The following is a 21,352-nucleotide window of genomic DNA, read 5'->3' as shown; positions in this document are numbered from 1 at the left end:
TTTAAGGACCTACTATTATTTACAGTGTGTCTTCATGCCCATTTCATCCCAAATTCTCTTTAATGTAATATATATATATATATATATTTCTATATATTATATATACTAGGGATGCACCGAATGTTCGGCAACCGAAATTATTCGGCCGAAAATAGCCAAAAAAAGCACTTTCGGTGTTCGGCCGAATAAGTAAAAAGGCCGAATAAATTTTGCCGAACAATGACGTTTTTAATGACGCAATCAAATAACCCGCGTAGAGTGATAGGCGCGCGCTTTATGCAGCAAACATGTCAGCAGTGTGGAAACACTTTAAAAAGTGTCAGATAAAGATGCAAAAACGGCCGTTTGCAGACATTGTTCTGGATTTGGGAAAGCCGCTAGGTGATGGAGACTGTCAGGTGATGCACAGCGCAGGAGATGAAAACAGCTCAGAGAGTAAACTGGCTCGTACTACAGATGAGCCGCGCACAGTCTCGCTGTCTGACATGTTCGATGAGATCCTCCAAGAGAATAACCCATTTGCAAGACAGAGGACAAGCTCGACTGCTCAACAGTTAGATGGGCAGTGTTGTGCCTGAACGCGTTCATTGAACGATAGTTCATGAACTCGTTCATATTTTGGGCGAACGTGAACTGAACGTGCTGTAATTACTGCCTGATGAACGTTACTGTCAACTCGTTCATTCTGGTGTCTGTGAACGGCACGCTCTCTCAGGTTAACTTCGTTCAATAGGGTGCCAGATTTCTATAGAGCCTTCCTGGCGAAAGCCCGGCTAAAACACACCGTAAACGGGTCTTAATATGTAGCGAAAAAACACCCAATCTGGCAACACCAGCCACCAGTGGCGCACAGTCGTCCGCCGCATGCGCGACGCGTCATCAAAAAAAAAAAAAAGGCGACAGCAGCATGTAGCAAGAAGGTGTATGATCATTTAAAATAATTTTTTATGATGTTTATGACAATGTCAGTGAGAATGGGAGACAAAGCATTAAAGCAACAATGGGGGAATGCTCTCCCCTCAATCCTAATGTAAACCCTGGTTGGATAAGGATTCAAAATCGGATATTATATGAAGATGAAATCTGAGCATAGCTTCATTGTTAAAACTGATAAAATAATTGCTGTCTGTGATTCTATATGGGCTGTGGCAATAATTGTGAAAAATAATAGCTTGCAGCAACATATGGAAAAAAAGAACTATGAACTAGTTCATTTTTGGAACTTAGTGAACTTAGTTCAAAATGTTGTAGTTTGAACTATGAACTGAACTAGTTCATTTTAAAATTTGTGAATTGAACTTTGAACTAGTTCATGTAGAAAGTGAACTTTCTCAACACTGTAGATGGGTATCTCTCAGAAGTCCCCATCCCCAGGAGCAATAACCCTCTCGAATTTTGGAAGACAAATCAAGGCCTCTTTCCTGACCTGGCGCAGATGGCACGCAGGTAGGCTCCTTGTATGGGAAATTAATTTAAGATTTTAATTTATATTTTGGATTATGGTAACACTTTATAAGTAGTTTCTATTTTTAACATTAACTAACAATGAAAAACCCTTATTAAAAGCATTTATTAATCTTAATGTTAACATTTACTAATACAGCATTAAAATTAAGTATCACATTTGTAATTTCTGAATTAAAAAGTATCAAAAGTGGTAGGCCTATTTGTTAAAATTGTTAATGCACTTATACTAACATGAACTAAATATTTTTTATTATCTTACATTAACGAAGATTAATAAATACCATAACAAATGTATTGCTCATTGTTAGTTAATGCAATAATGTTAACAAACATTGTAAAGTGTTACTACCTATATTTTATATGTATTTTGTGAAAATTCTGAACTATTTTCAGTGTAGTAAAATAGTAGGCCTACACTGGGTTTCAACCATTTCATTATCTTGAAGACATTGTTCATTTTGAAATGAGCAACTGTCAGAAAACTGCAATAAAATTTTCAACTATTCTGCAGGTACTTGTCTGCTCCATGCACACGCACCAACAGTGAGATACTGTTTAGTGCTGCATCTCATGTCCATACCTGCAAACTCAGAAGGACTGAAAAAGGTGACAGATTGGCAAAATAAATGGAAAAAATGCAAAACACCGCGTTCGGTATTCGGCCTTCGGCCAAGCATTTCATTATTATTCGGCTTCGGCCAAGAATTTCATTTCGGTGCATCCCTACATATATATTAGTCTTTTTAGACATTCCCACTGTTCTAAATTAATTATTATTACTGAAAACAAAATAAAAAATGTAAAGCACAATAAAAAAAAAACGGTAATTGAAATACAATTTGAATGGGAACTCCCTTTAGAATGGGAACTTGCACTACACCTGACAAGACACTATGGGTAACACCATCAGTGTGACGGGTGTCTGAAGTATGTGTTTAAATCAGGTGTCATTGGTCAGCATCAGTCCATGGTGTCAGTACCGGTGTGACCGTCAGTTTAAAAGTGCGCCTGGAGTACATGTCATTAGCCTTGTTTCTTTCTTTGACATCCTCCGATCCAGCAGACAGCACTCTGGTCAAGTCTTTCTGTCTGAACATAACAACCCTGTTTCCATGAGTCTGGGGTGGAGAGATTATGAACCATATTACGGCCCCATTCATTTGTTTCCTCACACAAATGATGTGAATGTACAAGGAATATGTGCGTACGGATATCATCCTGATTGAATGGCAGGACATATGTAGCAGTTTGTCAGGCCAGTGGCGCCTTACACAAGATGGCTCTGTTACAGCCATACCAGGCTGATCTGCTAAAAAAACCGGGTCTGGGTCTGTCCCCTGTGGTTGTGGCTGAGCTCCGCCACACCACAGATCTCACTCTCTGGGCCACTAAACAGACAGACATTGATGGCAGCGACGGTCGCCATTGAGAGAGACATTGTGGATGAACCAGGCTGACATTGGGAAGAAAGGGAAAAGAAGGGCCTATGGGTAGGAAGCTCCCTTATAGTAACAAAGTTGAAGCTGCCTCCCCCAGATATTGGGGTCCCCTAAGTAAGAAGCTCACTGACAGCATTGAAGCTGCCTTGGAATTGGCACTGAATTGCCTGGCATGGTAAAGAAGGGAGCAAGGTTTTAAGTCGGGAATATCTTTGCATAGGGCATGAAGCTTGGGTAGTGGCTGTAGAAGGGAATATTGTCACTGACAATTCTGCTGGTTCAAATCTAAATTGGGTTCTTTTTCCTTAAAAAAGTCCTTATTCGAGAGCTTGTCACAGCTGATCTGGCAGTCAGTCCCCTCGGCATGGTGCAGTGGGCTTTTTATGAGACGCAGCAAAAGTTCCCATTCGAAAGGGAACATTCTGGTTACAAGTGTAACCCTGGTTCCCTGAGAAGTGCACAAAACACTGCACGTCATTGCCATGCCTTGGGTCTGCCTGTTTATGTGTCCCTCAGGCAAAGAAGTTGATGACATGTACTTTAGTTATAAATATGATCATTCAGTTTCATGTGATCACCTGTTTGCCAGAACGAGCCCCTGTAGATGCTGCTGGCCTTTGATTTGAGTGATGTGTCGTCTAGCATTTCCTCCTAGGTGGGCAACACACAGACATCTCAAGGGGAACATCCATTATATTTCTATGGCTTAAAATAACAGGCTTCATCTCCAAAGTATCCTAGATGACATCTTGAGCACATGTAACTGAGGTTCATATTTAGTGTCCCTGCTGGCAGTGGATCTGTGCTGTTTCACAAGGTCACACTGGTGTCTGTAATGAGCCCATGATCTATTATAATTACCTTCCTTCAGTGGGAAACAACCGTAAGCATGACTGATATCTCTAGAGAAGTGGAAGGACACATCTTTAAGAAGAGGCAACACATCCTCAGTGAAATGAGGCTTCATGAAATTAAATTAAGCAGGCTTCACTGTAGTTGAGCAGTTCTCTATACAGCAGCTGTATACAGTTCATGTATAATACTTATACAATAATGAAACATTTAAAAGGTGCTAAATAGCACTAAAGGTGGTTCTTTGGCTCGTAATCATAGGGGAACCACTTTAAGTGCCATATAGCACTTATCTTTAAAGGTGCTGTACAGCATCTGTGTCAAATGGTGCTATGTAGAACCATAAGAGGTGCCATAAAGCACCTTAATTGTTTACAATTTCTTCAACAAAAATGGTGTTCAACAGTGGTTGTTTTGCTCGTTATAGGGGAACCTCTTTTGGCATTAATGGCACTTAAGCTTCATAGCACATTTGTCAAATGGTGCTTTATATAACCTTCTTTTTAGGTAGTAGGCCATTATCATGCCATATACTACAATGTTATATATATATATATATATATATATATATATATATATATATATATATATATATATATATATATATATATATATATATATATATATATATATTTGTATTATTATTTCTTTTATTGAACTTAAAAAATTCTTGACACATTGTCACATTTTGTAAGTAGAAATTGAAACACATTTTAAAAATAACTTAATTTTAAAAAAATAATATGTTTTTATTGAAGTTTGTGACATAATTTCGGTATATATCTGACTTCACATCCACACCAAAAACAATTGTGAGGTCAAAAAGTCTTGCGTGGAGGCTTTGGATATGTGCCTGCCTTGTGTTCAGGAAAATCACAGTATTTTAATGTCATTTTTCTAATCCTATCACCAACTAAAGCTAAGACACTTAGGATATTAGAGAACTAATATCACTAAGAATTAGGGGCTTAACAGGTTATTTGCATCTCATTGGTGCTATATAGCACCATATCCACCACAAAGAACCGCTGAAGAACCATTATTTTTTAGTGTGTACAAAAAAAGTGTTAGAAAGTAGCATTGGATTTCATTCAGCAAATATGTTGTCGGTTGGAGTTATCAATGTAACCTAACCAGTAAAAAACTTAAAATATTAATTTTAGATCACTTAAAAACCACCTCACTGTACTGAAAGAAACAGTTGATGAATGAAAATGAAAAGTCTGTCATAATTTTCTCATGTTATTGCAAACCTGTTTAACTGACTATATGTGCAAAATATATTTTGAATACTGTTGATCTTAAAGGGATAATTCACCCAAAAATGATAATTCGGTCATCATTTACTCATCCTCACGTCGTTTTAAACCTGTATGTCTTACTTTTTTCCGTGAAACACAAAAGACAACATTTTGAAGAATGTTGGAGCCAAACAGTTTTGTTCAATGTGTTTTTTTGGTCTATAAAGTTTAAGTCAGTGGGAACCAAAACGATTGGTATTCTGGAAAATTTCTTCTTTTGTGTTCCACAGAAGAAACCCAGTCATACAGTTCTGGAATGACAGGAGGGGGAGTAAATGATGGAAGAATGATCATTTTCTTTTAAGATCAGGTTTTATGAGAGAATGTCTCCCTCTTGTGGATCAACTGCTCTCTCTCTCTCTCTCTCTCTGTCAAAGTACATTTGATAAATCCTTTCCTAATATGTCCTTGAAATCCAAATGATCATGGATAAAAACACTACCATCAGATATTTCACAAATAGAGAGCACATTGGTTTATCTAGCAAGCCTTTGATCCGTTACATCCCTTACATTCCTTGAAGCCCCTGAACATATCCCAAGGATCGTGGTCATGGACACAGACAGGAGGAGACACATCCAGTAAGATCTTCACCCCAGCACTAATACTGACCAGCAGAAAGAGAGGCTGAGTGAACTTAGCATGGAAAGTGTGGATGAGTTCAGCCTTGTCATCTGTGGTGTCGTAAAAGGACAGAGTTCCTGCCGCCCAGTCCAGATAGACTCCAACTCTCCAGGGTGAGCAGTCAGGAAGACGCATCTCTACTCCTCCATGAAGAGCATTACAGAGAGAAGAGGGGGTACTCACCAAAATGCCCCAGGATTTATTATTAAGTCCTATGCTACAGGCTGCAGAACTTCCCTTCCTGCTTATATCATTATAGGCCATTCCAATAGTGGCCCACCTGCCAAACCACTCCAGCTGGAAGAAATGACGGCTGCTCAGACCTTCCCGACTCATGATTTGGTCTTGATTTTTGAAACTTTCTGGATGATGTGAATCAGGTTCTGGGTTTCTGCGACGTTTCACAAGAGCCTCATCTTCCTCTGACACCTGCACACTTGAAGAAGCGGTGTTTGGATCCCAAGTCAGCTTGCACGTATCTGAAAATTTAAGTGTTATGATTGCACCATATGATTTCATAATATCAATTTTAAGAAGAAAATGGCCGACTAACATTGCTGTAGAGTTTCCATGTCACGCTGCTCCTCTAGGCCATCCACACTGTAGGTAAATGTTAAAGAGTCAAATTTGAAGAAATTGATCATACAAATAATAATAATAGATAATAATAGATTTCTTACATTATTTATTACTATTTGTTACTCTTAGTTAATAAAATACAACTGTTCATGTTCAGGTCATTTATATAATATGAACAGGTAAAAAAAAAAAAAAAAATAGTTGCTAGACTCACATTAATTTCTCTAATCGTGTTGCTGGATCTTCCAAAACGGATCTGAGCTGGTCAAATCCTGGGCCTTTAACAGGATTGATGCTCAAGTCTATTTCCTGCATGTGTGATGGGTTGGAAGAGAGAGCCCTCGCCAAACAAGCAGCTCCTGCTTCTGTGATGCTGCAGTGTGTCATCCTTCAGGGAAAAGGAGCTCATACTGATTTCTACATCATACAGTGCTGAAACACACTACCATTCAGAAGTTTGAGGATAGTAAGATTTTTTTAATACTTTTTTTATATCTTTGTTTTTAATGTACCAATTTATTATCATTTACCCAATTTTGAATACAAATATTTTTAAAAAAAAATTTTTGTAATGTCTACTACTAAATGCCCTTCTCATTTAACACAGTAAATATCTTTTATAGCCAAAACTGATGTGTTTTTAATTATGTTATCTGTTTTAAATATGTAATACGTATTAGTTATAAGATGTCAATTAGTCAATTTGCCATTAACATTTCAATAATATTGAGAATACTAGCATTCACTTATATCTGTATCCACTTTGATAAACAAGAGTTTTCTCTCCCTTGTGTCGTTCCATGATCTATCTTGTCAATCTTGTATATGTGAAATATTTAAAGCTACAGTTGGTGACTTTTGTAAAAATATATTTTTTACATATTTGTTAAACCTGTCATTATGTCCTGATAGTAGAATATGAGACAGATGATCTTTGAAAAAATCAAGCTCCTCTGGCTCCTCCCAGTGTCCTATTGCCATTTGCAGAAAGTCATCCGCTCCCGGTAAGAAACAACCAATCAGAGCTGCGGTCCGTAACTTTTTTATGTGGTCAGAATTTACAAAATGTACATAATAATGGATTACACCATGAATCCATTTTCCATGGATAAAAACCGTGTTTTTAGCTTGTCCTGAATCACTAGGGTGCACCTATAATAAGTGTTTATATTCAGACTATTTAAGATTGCTTCGGGGATACCGCGGCGGAGTAACCCAGTACCTTTGTGATTCTTCATAGACATAAACAGAGAGAAGTAGCTCCAGCTACGATGTCCTTCTGCAACACGCAAGCAGTTCTGTTTATTAACCGCTAGAGCGTCAAAAGTTACCTACTGCAGCTTTAAGATAAGTAAAACAGTTTAAATGAAAACAGTTAATTATTATTCTAGTCTATTTTCATCTTTTCATGTTTAGACACACCTGAGTATCTCCAGTTTACAGCCAGGGTTACTCAGTCCAGCAGAGAGCAGCTCAACATAAGAATCTGTCAGACCACACATGCTGAGATCCAGAGATCTGAGGCTGCAAGATCCAAGAACTGAAGCCAGAGTTTCAAGAGAATCAACCTGTAATTGACTGAGACAAAAACCAAAAACATTACATTTACATGTGATGACATTACATTGGTAGGTGTCTTTCTCAGCCGTAGACATTCTCAGCTCACTTCCCATCTCATCAGTGTTTATATGATATGTAATAACATGGTGGTTCCTCGGACACTCACACTAAGGGACAGCTGACACACTTCCATTATGACCAACACAATCTACCAAGAGCAAATGAGCGAAGGGTCATAGAAGAGATGATTATAAACAGGTATTTCATGATACGGTTTACTTTAACCACGGAACTTGCACATTTCCAACACACACTTATGTTCAAACAACAACAAAAGTGAAATTTGAATCCGATGACCCCCTTTAAAGGGTAAGTTCACCCCAAAATTAAAATTCTGTCATTAATTACTCGCCCTCTAGAAATGAGCTAAGAAGGCTTAACTTCAGTTTTGCAAATCTACAAGAACACTTTTTGTGCGCAGAGAAAAAAAAGACTTTATTCAACAATTCTCCCATGTTACTGTCTTCCGTCTCACAATGCATATGCATGCTTTCCCCTAAGTTTCAACAATGCTGATTTTGTCTAATACATTCTTGGTTACTCTCCAAAATGGCAGCAGACAAAACTCGGTGGAGGAGAATTGTTGAATAAATTATGTTATTTTTGTTTTCTTTGAGCACAAAAAGTATTCTTGTAGCTTCGCCAAACTGAAGATGAGTTGCTGATGTCACATGGACTGTTTTACTGATCTCCTTACTATGTTTCTGGACCTGGGAACAGTACAGTTGTGTTGCAGTCTATGGAGGGTAGGAGAGCTCTCTGATCTCATCAAAAATTATCTTAATTTGGGTTTTGAAGATTAACTAAGATCTTATGGGTTTAAAACAACATTATGGTGAGACATTAATTACAGAATTTTCATTTTTGGATGAACTATCCCTTTAAGGGCAGGGACATCCAAGTTAAAAAAAAAACCTGGCGAAGCTTGCTGGCTGGCCTTCGCGTAGACCAGCCACCAGCCGCACAGATATCACTAGCATGCACTCAGCTAGACAAAGCCCAGGAGAAGGCTATTCCTCTGGTGGAATGGGCCCTCACTCTGATAAGACATCATACGTCTGCTGAAGTGTAAGCCAGGGTTATAGTGTCAACTATTCAGAGAGTCTCTGCTTTGTGACTGGCAGTCGTTTAGACCGTTCTCTGAAACAAACAAAGAGCTGCTCTGAAGGCCAGAAGTGGTTAGAGCACTTTAAATACACTTTTAAAAGCAGAAACTGGGCATAGTGAATTGGGACCCTGCTCATCCTCTGGGAAAAGCTAGAAGGGTGATAACTTGTGCTTTTAATGAAGTGGAGAACACTTTAGGCTCGAGGAATGCATCACTTTCTGACAGTGCTTGTATGTTACCCACATGCTTGACCAGCATTAAAGACGAAAGGAGGGTGGTCTTAAATGACAAGGGCTGAAAGTCGGCTGACTGGAGTGGCTCAAAGGGAGGCCTTTGTAGTGCCCTGAAGACTATGGATAAGTCCCAAGTCACCATAGTATGAGGATGAGGTGGATTCAATCTTCGAGCTTCCCTAAAGAATTTATCAACAAGTTAGTTATTGCCGACTGACTGGCCAGGCCGTTTGCGGGAAGGGCATCTCGCTCCTTTTGAGAAGCAGTGAGAGTTGTCTTTTGAGGCATTCTCCTGGAGCTACATTACCCCTGGACAGTGTGCCCATGGGAGAATGCGTCTCGCCATCCTGTAAAGGGAGTGTGACCTTACACAGCCTTGGTGATTTATAAAGGCTACCACTGTCATGTTGTCCAAGCGGACAAAGATATGATGTCCTCTTAAGGCTGGCAAGAAGGTTTCCAGGGCTAGAAAAACCATACAGTGTTTCTCAACCCAAGTTGGAGGCCTATGTCATGACTACCATCCTTCTGGAGGTCTGTCCCAATGATGCAGCAGTGGGTTACCTTGAGATGAAAATGTCCCAGGTGCCAAGTGTGGAATGGTACATGGGCTTTGAGACAAAATTGGAGGGGCCACATATGAATCAGCTCAACAGAATCACAGAGGAGGAGTGTGACATGAGGCCGAGAATTCTCTGCAAAACTCAGAGGGGATGATAAGTCCCAAATCTTAATGATGCTGAAAGCCACTGAAGTGTCAGAGAGGAGAGTGTTCCGGTGCAATCCAGGCCAACATCTGGGCCAAAATGATAACTGTCCCCAGGAAGACAACTTTTTGGATGGAAGACAGGGTGCTCTTGGCTAAATTGATTTTCAGCCCAGCTCATTCCAGGTGGCTGAGCAGCAGTTTCATGTTTTTAAAGCAGCTTTACAGAAAGTTATACTGTTATATCGATAATGCTTTAGTGCTTTACCATAGAGCAAGTTTTAGCATAGTGCAAAATGATATAACCGATGATGAAAGTTATTCTACAGATTTAGGTCTAGTTTTATTGTATTCATAGTGTTGTTGGTATGATCACCAGATGAAGTGCCCATGAGGTCCATGAGGACACTTCATCCCTTTCCCTTGCCACTCAACCCCAGACTCCATTTCCCATAACCCTCTGCCTAGGAACTTGTTATCAGACTCCACATGTTTCCAATTAGAAGGAGTATAAAGGTTGCACTCTCACACAGATTGCTCAGTATTGTCTACCCCAGGGATGATCAGCCCTGCTCCTGGTGATCACCTGTCCGCCAAAGTTTAGCTCCAACCCTAATCAAACACACCTGCTTTTTATTTTTAAGTGATCCGGAAGACCTTAATTAGTTGATTCAGGTGTGTTTGATTAGGATTGGAGCTAAACTTTGCTGGACAGTCAATCGCCAGGAGCAGGGTTGGGTACCCCTGGGCTAGCCTGTAGCGTTCTCAGGGTCCCATCTTTTCCTAGTTCAGGGATCCTCAAATCTGGACCTCGAGATCCACTTTCCTGCAGAGTTTAGCTCTAACCCTAATCAAACACACCTGTGCATGCTAATCAATGCCAATCAATGTCTTTGGGATCATCAGAAAATTACAGGCAGGTGACTTTGATCAGGGTTGGAGCTAAACTCTGCAGCGCATTGGACTTCCAGGGCAAGATTTGAGAAAGGGCCTCCTAGTTCCTTGTTGCCTTGCTTTGTCTTGCCTTGTTTTTGACCCTGGACTGTTTCTGATTTCTGATTGTTGATGCCTGCCCTGACCGTAGCCCTTTTATTGGATTACTATTTTGTCTGGCCCTGGATTGTACCTGTTTGCTGGTGTGTGACCCTGCCTGTTTGACCACTCTTTGGAATAAAGTCTTCACTTGGATCAACTATTGCGTTGTCGTGCCTCCCCACATTACAGATGTCAAGCATGTTCATTCTATTGAGAGATTTAAATATTGTTCAGTATTGTTCCACTAACAGATTTATTTAAAAAAAAAATGTTTTGTTCAATAAAGAGGTATAAATATTGGTCAGTATTGCTATTGGTGGATTGTGTTTAAAGCAAGAGCAACCAATCCTCAAAAATGAAAATAAGATTGGATGTCACAGATTAAGTCTGAAAAAATCTAATTCAAAGACAGACACCAGGAGAAAGAAGACAAGGAATTTAGGCTGGTTTGTTGTAAGATTTTGTTCTGGATTACTTATCATACCGTAGGTGGACTATCCGCAATGTTTCTAGTTTGAAGCAAGGATCCGCCAGCAGAGAGAAAAGTTGCTGAAGTTCAAGACTCGACCACAAAAAGAGACTTAGTTCAAGTTTTCTCAGGTGTGAAGGGTTCTCTTGAAACGCAGAGAATAATGCTGATGCCGTTTCTTGCTTTATAGAACAGACTTCCAACCTGCAAAAATAGTTCATAGTTCAATAGTTCATGTAAACTTTTCTCTGTAGATTTCATATAATTCTTGTTTAAAAATGAGCACACAGAACATTAAAGGGGTCATGAACTGAGAAATTACATTTTCCTTGACCTTTTGACATTTAACAGGTCAACATCCTGTAAGTTTTAGAACACAAAACTTTCTCATTAGTTCAAAAAAACATTTTATTAAGTTATTTATTAAGTGTGAGTAAATTGGTTTTTAACACAATTGCATTGTCTTTTCCAGATTGTTTGAAATATACTTTGAAATAGTATTTATCATTTTTAACTCCAATGACCCATGTTGTTATACATATTTTTATTTGTGAAACTTTTCCACTGCTCGTTATGGCACGGCTCAATTTTGGGGGGTTTTCCACTGGGTACAGTACCTGGTAAATGGTATGTTTTTCTGTACTACCTCGGCCTGGGTTCCAAGTGAACCGTACCCTTACCAAAATGTGACATGTTAACCCTGCTGATCACTGATTTAAAGAAGAGAATGGCCACTTTTTTTTAAATGAACGCAACAGTTTCAAAAGAGCTAACCTTTTTTATACAATAAAATACTGGCTGTTTCGTGGTCTGTTGAGGATTTACAGACGTTCCTCTACTTAATAACCAACGACGCGGAATTAAAAATATTTTTTTCAACTAACGGCATGTCTATAATCCCGCCCACTCTAAAGCGCTACTAAACTGCAGTGGAAACGCAAGCAGAGCCGAGCCGTGCCATGCCAAGCCATACGATGCAGTGAGAAAGCATCCATTAGTTATAGATTTGGGCCTTTACTTCTGATTCTTAAATGAATCCTCTTTGTAGAGAGGGTCAAAAATTCTAATTATGATGCTTTTTTGATGTAAAAATCTTTGCTAACATAATAGGTGGACCTCAGAGAATATTATAAAATAATGAAAAAAATTAGTTCATAACCATTTTAACTATGGCAACCATATTATCTAATTGATGTGGTGTGTAGATTAGTGTACTACCGGTAAATATTTTCAGGAAAAAATGCAGGAAAATGTGTTTCAATTCTTATGTGACAGTAGTTTCTTAGTGATAGAATTTGTAAACAAAATAATAATAAAGTAAAAGAAACTGGGTCATCTGTGATCTCAAAATATTAATATTCTTTGTATTTCATGACTAGCTAAACTCTGCAATTCTTTAGATATTATCTACTTTATTATTATCTATTATTATTATGCAGGGACAGCGGTAAACACAGTACCTCAACCTGCAGAAATGACACACTTCAGCTTTAAGGGAATCAATCTGTGTTGCTAGTTACTGCTTTGTTTACCTCAGAACTCTTATTTTGAAGTTCGGATGTCTGAATGCCTCCGACACAAGCTGTAAAGCCTGATCTTCAGATTCCCGACAGCATCTGATCAAGTCCAGCTCTTGCAGACGACAAGAACTGCTACAGAGAGCTGCGGCCAAGATCTTACAACTCTCTAAGGTTTCTATTCCTTGTAAACTGGGGAGCACAAAACACAATACTGATCAATAAAAAAAGGTAGTGCGTTTTATTCTTTTTTTCTAACACAAATGAAGCAGAAGTGTAATAATAGATTAAGTGGTTTCTTACAATAAATAATGACCACTAATAACAATAAAGTAACATTTTTACTAACGTGAGATTTTCCATGCGACAATCCGGGTCTGTTAAGATTTGAGAGACGCTCTCCACTGTCCTTTCACTCATTCTTAATGAGTTCAGCAGCTTCAGCTCTCTCAAATGTGTTGGGTTCAATAAAATCCCTGAGAACAGTTGGTCACCATCCTTTTGACGACCAAAATATGGTGTCCTAAGGAAAATATTTTAAAGAAAGATGATTCAGGTTCTCGGATTTAAGTTTTTAAGAGTTTAAGAATTGTTCAAATCGGAGATGAATGTATGCCAAGTACCAACTGGGTATGATTTTAACAGAAATGATCAGAATTTTTTTTTATTTTCATGTAATGTCATATGGATTTTAAGACTGCCTTGGAGTGAAGATCTGATTTTCTGTTTTCAGTAAGAGATAAACACACAACCTAGACAATATTTTAAGGCTGTTATAAAAAGTTGGTATTCAACAGAGGTAATTAAAATGTGTAATTTTACCCCATATTTCAGTGTACATTATTTATTTAGAGCTCGAATTACATATTAAAACAATGATTAGCTTAGCAACTAATGCCAACTCGTTTAAAGTCAGTACAACTCAGTACAAAATGCATTCTGACTATAAATCATAATGATTCATTCTCAGGATTGCTGCAAAGGGCACAACAGAGAGCATTCAGATACATGTTAGATTAGATTCACTGTTAACTAGTTGCTCATTAACATGCATGTTACTAGCATATTGGCCATTATTGGTTCTTAAACAGCACATATTATTGCTGACCAGATTCTAGAGCCCTTAAACAAACCCCTAAACCTAACAACTACATTACTGTCAATAAGCAGCAAATCAGGAGTGTATTGAGGGAAAACTCTTGGTTAATTGTAATTGTGTGCGTTTCCTAATCTAAAGTGTTTTTGCCATTGTATGGACTCACCAGAGTGTCTCCACTTTGCAATTAGGGCTTCTCATACCATCGGATAATAGGCTCAAGTTTATATAACAGAAGGCGTTCTTCTCGATGTAGATCTCTCTGATACGATTGGCTGGCGATCTCAGAGCTGAGGCGATCAATGCCCAGCTCAGATCTGTGGCCTCATCCAGTCTTAGGTAGAAAAATAATAATAGGTTAAATGATGTAAAATGCTGAAATAAATGAAGTTTCATGTTGTTTAGGCATCAGTTTTTACATGCCGAAAATCGTAAATTTTACTTTGTTAAAGCAAAAACATACAATTCATTTCTTTGCATTTAACACTTAACTGAGGAAATCAAATACTAATTGAACCTTTACCCAATGGTTTATGGGCTGCGGTGCTCACCTGAGGACTCTGGAGATCTTGATGACAGGCAGTAGTCTCATAGTGGCTTCATCTGCATTAGTGTATTCGCTGACATCAAATGTCAGTGAGGGATCCTCAGAGGTGAGCAGAGTAGTGGCTATATGTGACCACTCTGAAGGAGTGACGTGGACGTCCCCATATGTCTGAAATTCAACCTGGTCTCGATTCTGAACCACAGGCACGGCTACGTCAAGCTCCTCCAAACAGCGAGAGAGATTAACCGAGATCTCAAATAATGGCTTTGCCTTGATCTTCTGTAAAATATTTTTGACTACATCCTCTGTTCTTATATGAAGAGAGGTATTTTGGAAAAAGCTGGACAGGAGCCTGTGGCTTGGACCTGCAGAGATGCCCAAGAGAAAGAGGAGAAAGATGTCTAGTTGGCCAGTTTTGCTCCTTAAAGCTCTGTCTACTGCTCTTCTGAGCATATCAGGTGGTACGTCTGTAGGACTGAGCAACTTTTTAGCTTTTTCTGCAAGTGTAAAAGACATTACATTTCCCTTGCTGGGTTCATAATGCACAGCAACATACAATGCTGCCAGGAACTCTTGGACACTGGGATGTGTGAAGCGGTACATCTTCCCTAAACCCATCATGTCCTGTTTTCTGAAAAACATGGGCCAATCTTCAGAGAGTTTGACAGGAAGAAGAGGATCAGTATTGGTTTCTCTCTGGTCCTTCTCTATAAATGTCAACGTGTCCCTTTGCAGCATGTGCCAAGCCAGCTTACCCAACTTCAGGATCTCCTCAGTGCCTGATTTAGAGGACTTTTCCTCATGTCTCTTCATTTGAATCAGGAGGAAATGTGTGACCATCTCTGTTAGGGTGAGAGGAGGATCTATGTTGCAACAGTTACTAAAAATCTCTTCTAAAACAGTGGAAGCCATCTGACAGAAGAATGGCAATGAGCGCATGATGTACAGGGATCTGGATGATTTCACGTGAACAGTCGCTCTTGCAACAACGTTTTGGTCACGCACTTCACTTCTGATCTGTTCTTCCCATTGCAAATCATCAAGCCCATGAAGTTCAACCACCCTCTGAATATATTCTGGAGGAATTAGACCTGCATCTTTTAGCCTTGAAGTGACCAGGATCTGGGCAGAGGGGAGAAGGTTCCCTTTGAGAAGATTCACCAGCATGCAGATAACAGAGACCGGTGACACTGGGTCAGTGCATGCCTTGGTGCGCTTAAAATTAAGAAGAAATCTAAATTCACCAAGTCCATCCCATATAAAGAGGATCTGAGACCGTTCGAGGGTCTCTGGCTTCGGTAACTTTGGAAAGATCAGATCTAAGAGCTCTATCAGGCTGAGTTTTTTGTCATGTAGTATGTTCAGCTCACACAGGTGAAGAGGAAACACAAAATCAATGTGCTGGTGTGTTCTGCCATGTGCCCAGTCTAAAACAAACTTCGTCACAACTGTTGACTTGCCACATCCAGATATTCCTCTCATCATAATGGTGCGTATACGACCGTCTGTAGAAGAACGAGGCTTCAGGAGATCTTCATAATTAATGACATTTTCATCTTTAACGTCTTCATTGTAGGGTCTTTCCAGCTCACGCATCTCATGGACAATCTGGCCATCCAAATGTGTCCGGTTTGACTCATACATCTTCAGAGGAATGCCGTCTGGAGTGTCTTCATATCGCTTTCTTAAGCTTTCTTGCAGTAAAGCCTTCAAAGTTTGGATCTCCTTGGTTTCTTCAACACTGAGTGAAGAGCTGGAAGTGTTTCAGAAATGTGTTCAGTGTGATTGTATAGAGTACCGTATGAAACGACAAGATAGAAGTGAGCACGAGAAGACTTACCATGACTCTGTGGACTGATTATTCATTTTTGTTTGGTCTTGAAGGACATTTCCTTTTAGGGTTGATGCCATTGTAGTCAACATTGGCAACTGAAAATACAAAACACACACTCTATACACAGGCTCTTTAAAGTGACTAAAATACTACACATAAAATGTCCTTATCTGACAGGTATCGCTGAAATCAGCTCCAGAGAAAACACACCTGTGCCACAAAACAACATGAATCTAGACTAGATGTGTTAGGCTATTATTGTGAAATTCTGCATTAAAACAACAAGAGCACAAAAAAGTATAAATGTTGTATAGCTAATAAATAGCAGTCTAAAATTTAGCCGTGTTTATGCTTTCTTACTTTAGCTTTTTACTGCTTTAGTTTTTTTTTTTTACACATTGTCTGTAAACTTTACCCGTGCTATCAAAACAACCGTGTAAACCTGGATTACCGCAGAAATGCGATGATAAATAGCTGTTTTTGACAGCAAGCCCAGTCTCAGTGTCTCACCGCTTCGAGTCTCGCTGCACAAGAGGCGTGACTACCGAGAAACACGCAGTATGAGGAAGAAAAACAGCTCGGGCGGGTGGATGAAATCCAGACAGTTTTCACTCCGAGATTAATCGCGGTGTCCGATTGCGGGAGACACCAAACACGGTAAACAAGCCTCGTCTCTTGTAGTGTTTTTCCATTCTGTGCTCGTTTTGATGGTGGACTGTGTGTGGCGCATATCGCGTGCTTCTTCTGTGGTAATGTTGCATTGCATTTCATCCGATTGTGAGTTAGGACACAGAAAGGCCGTTTGCCTCTGACTGTAAATTAGGCTCTTGTTCACGCGTGAATGACATCCTGGATTATTTCGTTCTGGCATGTCTCTCACCACAAGAACCCATGGTTTCATGTAGAACTGAATGTGAATCCCATCGATAAGAAGGGACAGTGCAACTTTGTTGACCACCTGTTGCTATATGTATAGAAAATGGAAAATACGTTATCTAATAGTTTAGTTAATAAAAATTGTGTCATCATTTACTTACTCTCATTTTTTTTTATAGTAAAATAGCATATAGGTACATATAGTTATTGCAAACTCAAAGTTGGATCTCCTATTATGAGGTTTTTTAGCAGCAAGAGCTAATAAGTGCCTGTATTTATTTCTTAAATGGAACATGAAAGAAGCTGTTTAATGATAGTTTGAAATATACATATTTCATAGACGATGATTCCTGTTTCTTTATCAAAACATCCTCATATGAAGAAAGTCTAAAGCTTGCGTAATGCTCATGAAACATCAAGCAGAAACAGTCTTAAGAGCTGTTCACACAAAGAATGATAACTATAAAGCTCGTGTTTGCTGTCAATGTTTTTATCATTCATGCACTGGAAAAAAATAAAGGTCTGAAAGTAATTCCAACTAGGCTATATTATATTGTTCCTCTGTATCATCAGTAATGTATGTTGTTATGTTATGTGTGTGCTTCACTATTCTCTAGAATTAGAACGATTTATAAAACTTTATCTTTATAGAGTTATATTTATCTACGGTTTTTATTGAATTAAATTTATAATCCTTCTGTAAATGATCAAAATACATTTTTTATAAGATGATTTGTACTTTTAAAAATATACATTTTTTTTCTTTAAAGAGTTTTGAAATGAACTGTTAAAAAAATGCAGAAATATTACTAATATGTATACTTTTTAGAATCTAGAATCATGGTGTTATTCGTCAGCTACATGTTGTACTTATTATATGTGAGAATGGGCAAAATGTCGCCTTCACGTGTATTTTTCCGTTGAATATTCCCAGGTACTCCGGTGTGTGCTCAGCTCTGGCCTGAACTACTGTGTGGCTGTCCGTGCTCCAGAGATCATCATGGCTACAATCGTCATGGAGCGGATCGGGCGACTCTTCATTAACCTGCAGCAGGTGGGGCGAGTCCCCCAGATGCTCACCGAGGCCTTGCCCTCCACCGCCGACACCCTGCGAGACACGGAGGTGCCCTGGTTTTTCCGTGAACGCTACATTCACTCAGGCTACCGGCCACTGCACCAGAACTGGCGCTACTACTTCCTTTCGCTCTTACAGCGGCACAACGAGACCGTAAACGTTTGGACGCACCTGATCGGCACGCTAGTGGTCCTCGCGAGAACTGCGCGGTTTACCGAAACCATCGATTTCGTGAACGACCCTCATTCTTGGCCTCTTTTAATCCTGCTGTTGTCCTCAGCGAGCTACTTGACCTTCAGCACCGTGGCCCACCTGCTGGCGGCCAAATCTGAGCTGTGTCATTACGGCTTCTTCTACCTGGATTACGTGGGAGTGGCACTGTATCAGTATGGCAGTGCAGTGGTGCACTACTACTACGCCATTGAGGAAAGCTGGCACGCATGTGTACGAGGTTTCTTCATGCCTATTGCTAGCTTCCTGTGCTGCCTGTCTTGCTTCGGCTGCTGTTACGGGAAATTTCGCAACTACAGCCTTCCTCCCTGGGTTCGCAAAGTCGGCCAGGTGGTTCCTTCAGCCGCTGCTTACGTTTGGGACACCAGTCCTGTGTTTCATCGCTTTATCATCTGGTTTCTGTCTTGGATGAGGGGCAACTTCATAAACAGTCCTGCTCTGCTCTTTCACTTCGGCCAAGTGGCGTTTTTTCTTTCCAGTGCTTTTTTCTTCACCCAGCCTGTTCCCGAGCGCTGGTTCCCAGGGCACTGTGACATCTTAGGTCAGGGTCATCAGCTGTTCCACGTGCTGATGGTTCTGTGTACAGTCTGCCAGATCCACGCTTCATATCTGGACTACTTCAACCGCAGAGACCTCTACGTGAAACTCCATGCTGATGGCGAGGCGTTGTTCTTCGTCGTGCTCTTCATTTTAACACTAATCACCTCTGCTCTGATAGCTTTGTATATGCTCACGAAAGTAAAAAGATTACAGGGAAAAACTAAGTAAAGAATAGGAATAGTTTGTCCTGCTCTTTAATAGTGGATGGTCAGCATGCTGTCAATGAGTATTTGAGTTATGGGCTGATGAAAAGGTTTATTCAAGTCCACATAGGCTTTAGCTAACGATGTTTCCTGATCAATATTCTTGTTGGTTCTCTAACAACATTCCTATCATCAAACTTAGATTTTACAGTGTTAGGTTTGGGGTCTGTATTTGTGTGTGTTGTTCAAGTACTGAACTTTGAGCAAATGCTTAAAGCTCAAACCGATCATCATCTGTGTTAGTATTTTTAGTATGTGTTTTTAATGGAAAAGCTTCTGTTAAAGCGATAGTACACTAAACAATTCTAATTCTGTCATCATTCACTTTCTTTCTTCTAGAGAAGAACAAAAAGCAGGTACTTTGAAGAATGTTGGTAACCGAACAGTTCTGGCCATTGACTTTTGTTTCCACAAAATACATGTTGCACATGAGAGCAAATGATGACAAGATGTTTTGGGAGAACTATCCCTTCGATGTGTCTTACTTCAGTTACACACCAGCCAGCAAGTAAACACTAAAGAAACCAGCGTGCAGTATTGAGAATATGGAAAAAGATAGAAATATTTAGGTGTTTAGATGTCTGTTTGACTTGAAGTGTGTAAATTCAAAATTGTAGATTGTGTTAAGAATGCTGTCTCTTTTATATAAACTAAAGAATGCACTGTTATACTGTCAATCATCAGATTAGCTTTGAGGAAGTAAAAAAATGACAATCAAGTCTTAATTTCTATATCAATGATTCTGAGATGTTTGTTCTGTCTGTCTGCTAAAGAGGGACAGTATTACCAATGCAGTCATGATCACTGCTGTGCCTTAATGAGTATTTTAGATGAACCTCAGTAATTCAAATCACACACATCTTGTGTAACTGATAACAAAGAGTAGTACTATATTACTGAGATGGTTGTATTTGTTTTGAATGACCAGTGTACTGATTTTCTTTCTAGTGTTATTGCACTTTACCAAACAAAGCAGTGCCTACTTACAGTATAACCCGGGCTCATTTGTGTGGATGTTAGAGGAAAAGGCAATGCAGAAATACATTTATGCTTTCACCAGGTCAACGTTTGTAACCGTCGTTGTCTTTTTCCAAGTATCCTTGTTTCTAGTGTTACTCTATTCTTACTGTTTATGTGAAAGGCATACAGCAATTGCCTGTTCTGAAAAGTATCCTTAATTAAATTACTAAATCATGTTCCACAGTGTATTATGCCTTTTACTGATTTATCAGTATATGAATTACAATGCAATGATTCAAAAATAAATATATGTAAAACCAACTGCTACTTTCTTGCCATAATTGCATGCATCCAAATTATGGGTAATGGCAAAAAAACAAAGACGGAGGAATATTCCATATTGAATTTTTATTGTTATGGGTGTTTTACATATTTTAGTCTATCATGTTGTGGCTTCTGTAAACTTAGAAAATGTCCTGGCAAAAACCTACCAGCAACTTAATTACAGTTAATACACATTATAATTAAATAGTAGTGTGCTTTATACTACATGCTGCATATTCCTGACACATTTCTATCACTTAATTGTTTTGTAGGTGCTTCCATCCCTGTATCTTGCCAATCTGGGCCTGACTAGAACATTCTGTGAAAGAGCGGCCACCTTGTTTGGAGATGGTCATGTGGTTAGAGTAAACACTCAAAGTGAAGCTGTACTGCCCTCTTGTGTGTTTTTTTTTTTTTGAGTGGTCAGTTTTATATTTGGAGACTATTTTGTTAGCACAGAAATGAAAAGGTCAGAAAACAGGCAGATCTGAGCAGAGCTGGAACGTCCCGTGTGGACTGAGCGACAGGAAACCATTGACAGCTTCCTGTAAACTGTTTGATGCATAGAGCAAACTCTCCACTGCCAACACACTGATAAACTTTATTTGAGGGAGGAACTTCCCCTTTCAGAACTGTTACTATGGGCATTTGAGTCC

General features: G+C 39.3%; 2 protein-coding genes across 3 annotated transcripts; one reads left to right on the top strand and one right to left on the bottom strand.

Annotated features, from left to right (window-relative positions):
* Positions 1–4,509: 4,509 nt before the first annotated feature.
* Positions 4,510–17,083, bottom strand: LOC113068305 (protein NLRC3-like). The gene is made up of 11 exons (XM_026241004.1): positions 16,938–17,083; positions 16,434–16,522; positions 14,598–16,346; positions 14,213–14,380; positions 13,300–13,473; positions 12,966–13,142; positions 11,449–11,637; positions 7,685–7,840; positions 6,477–6,650; positions 6,237–6,283; positions 4,510–6,162 (listed from the first exon to the last, which is right to left on the bottom strand). The coding sequence occupies exons 2-11, from the start codon at positions 16,514–16,516 to the stop codon at positions 5,540–5,542; spliced, it is 3,540 nt and encodes a 1,179-aa protein (XP_026096789.1). The 5' UTR covers positions 16,517–16,522; positions 16,938–17,083; the 3' UTR covers positions 4,510–5,539.
* On the top strand, positions 16,966–20,693 carry paqr7a (progestin and adipoQ receptor family member VII, a). 2 transcript variants are annotated; one of them, XM_026241007.1, is made up of 2 exons: positions 16,966–17,084; positions 18,238–20,693. In XM_026241007.1, the coding sequence occupies exon 2, from the start codon at positions 18,304–18,306 to the stop codon at positions 19,375–19,377; it is 1,074 nt and encodes a 357-aa protein (XP_026096792.1). In that variant the 5' UTR covers positions 16,966–17,084; positions 18,238–18,303; the 3' UTR covers positions 19,378–20,693. The 2 variants fall into 2 exon arrangements, with proteins under 2 accessions (XP_026096792.1, XP_026096791.1); XM_026241006.1 differs by having other exon boundaries at positions 17,040–17,176.
* Positions 20,694–21,352: the final 659 nt, after the last annotated feature.

Source organism: Carassius auratus, linkage group LG44F, assembly GCF_003368295.1.
Source record: "Carassius auratus strain Wakin linkage group LG44F, ASM336829v1, whole genome shotgun sequence".
NCBI lineage: Eukaryota > Metazoa > Chordata > Actinopteri > Cypriniformes > Cyprinidae > Carassius > Carassius auratus.
Note: the sequence above shows the minus strand (reverse complement) of the source record. Positions and strands in the feature narration are given on the sequence as shown.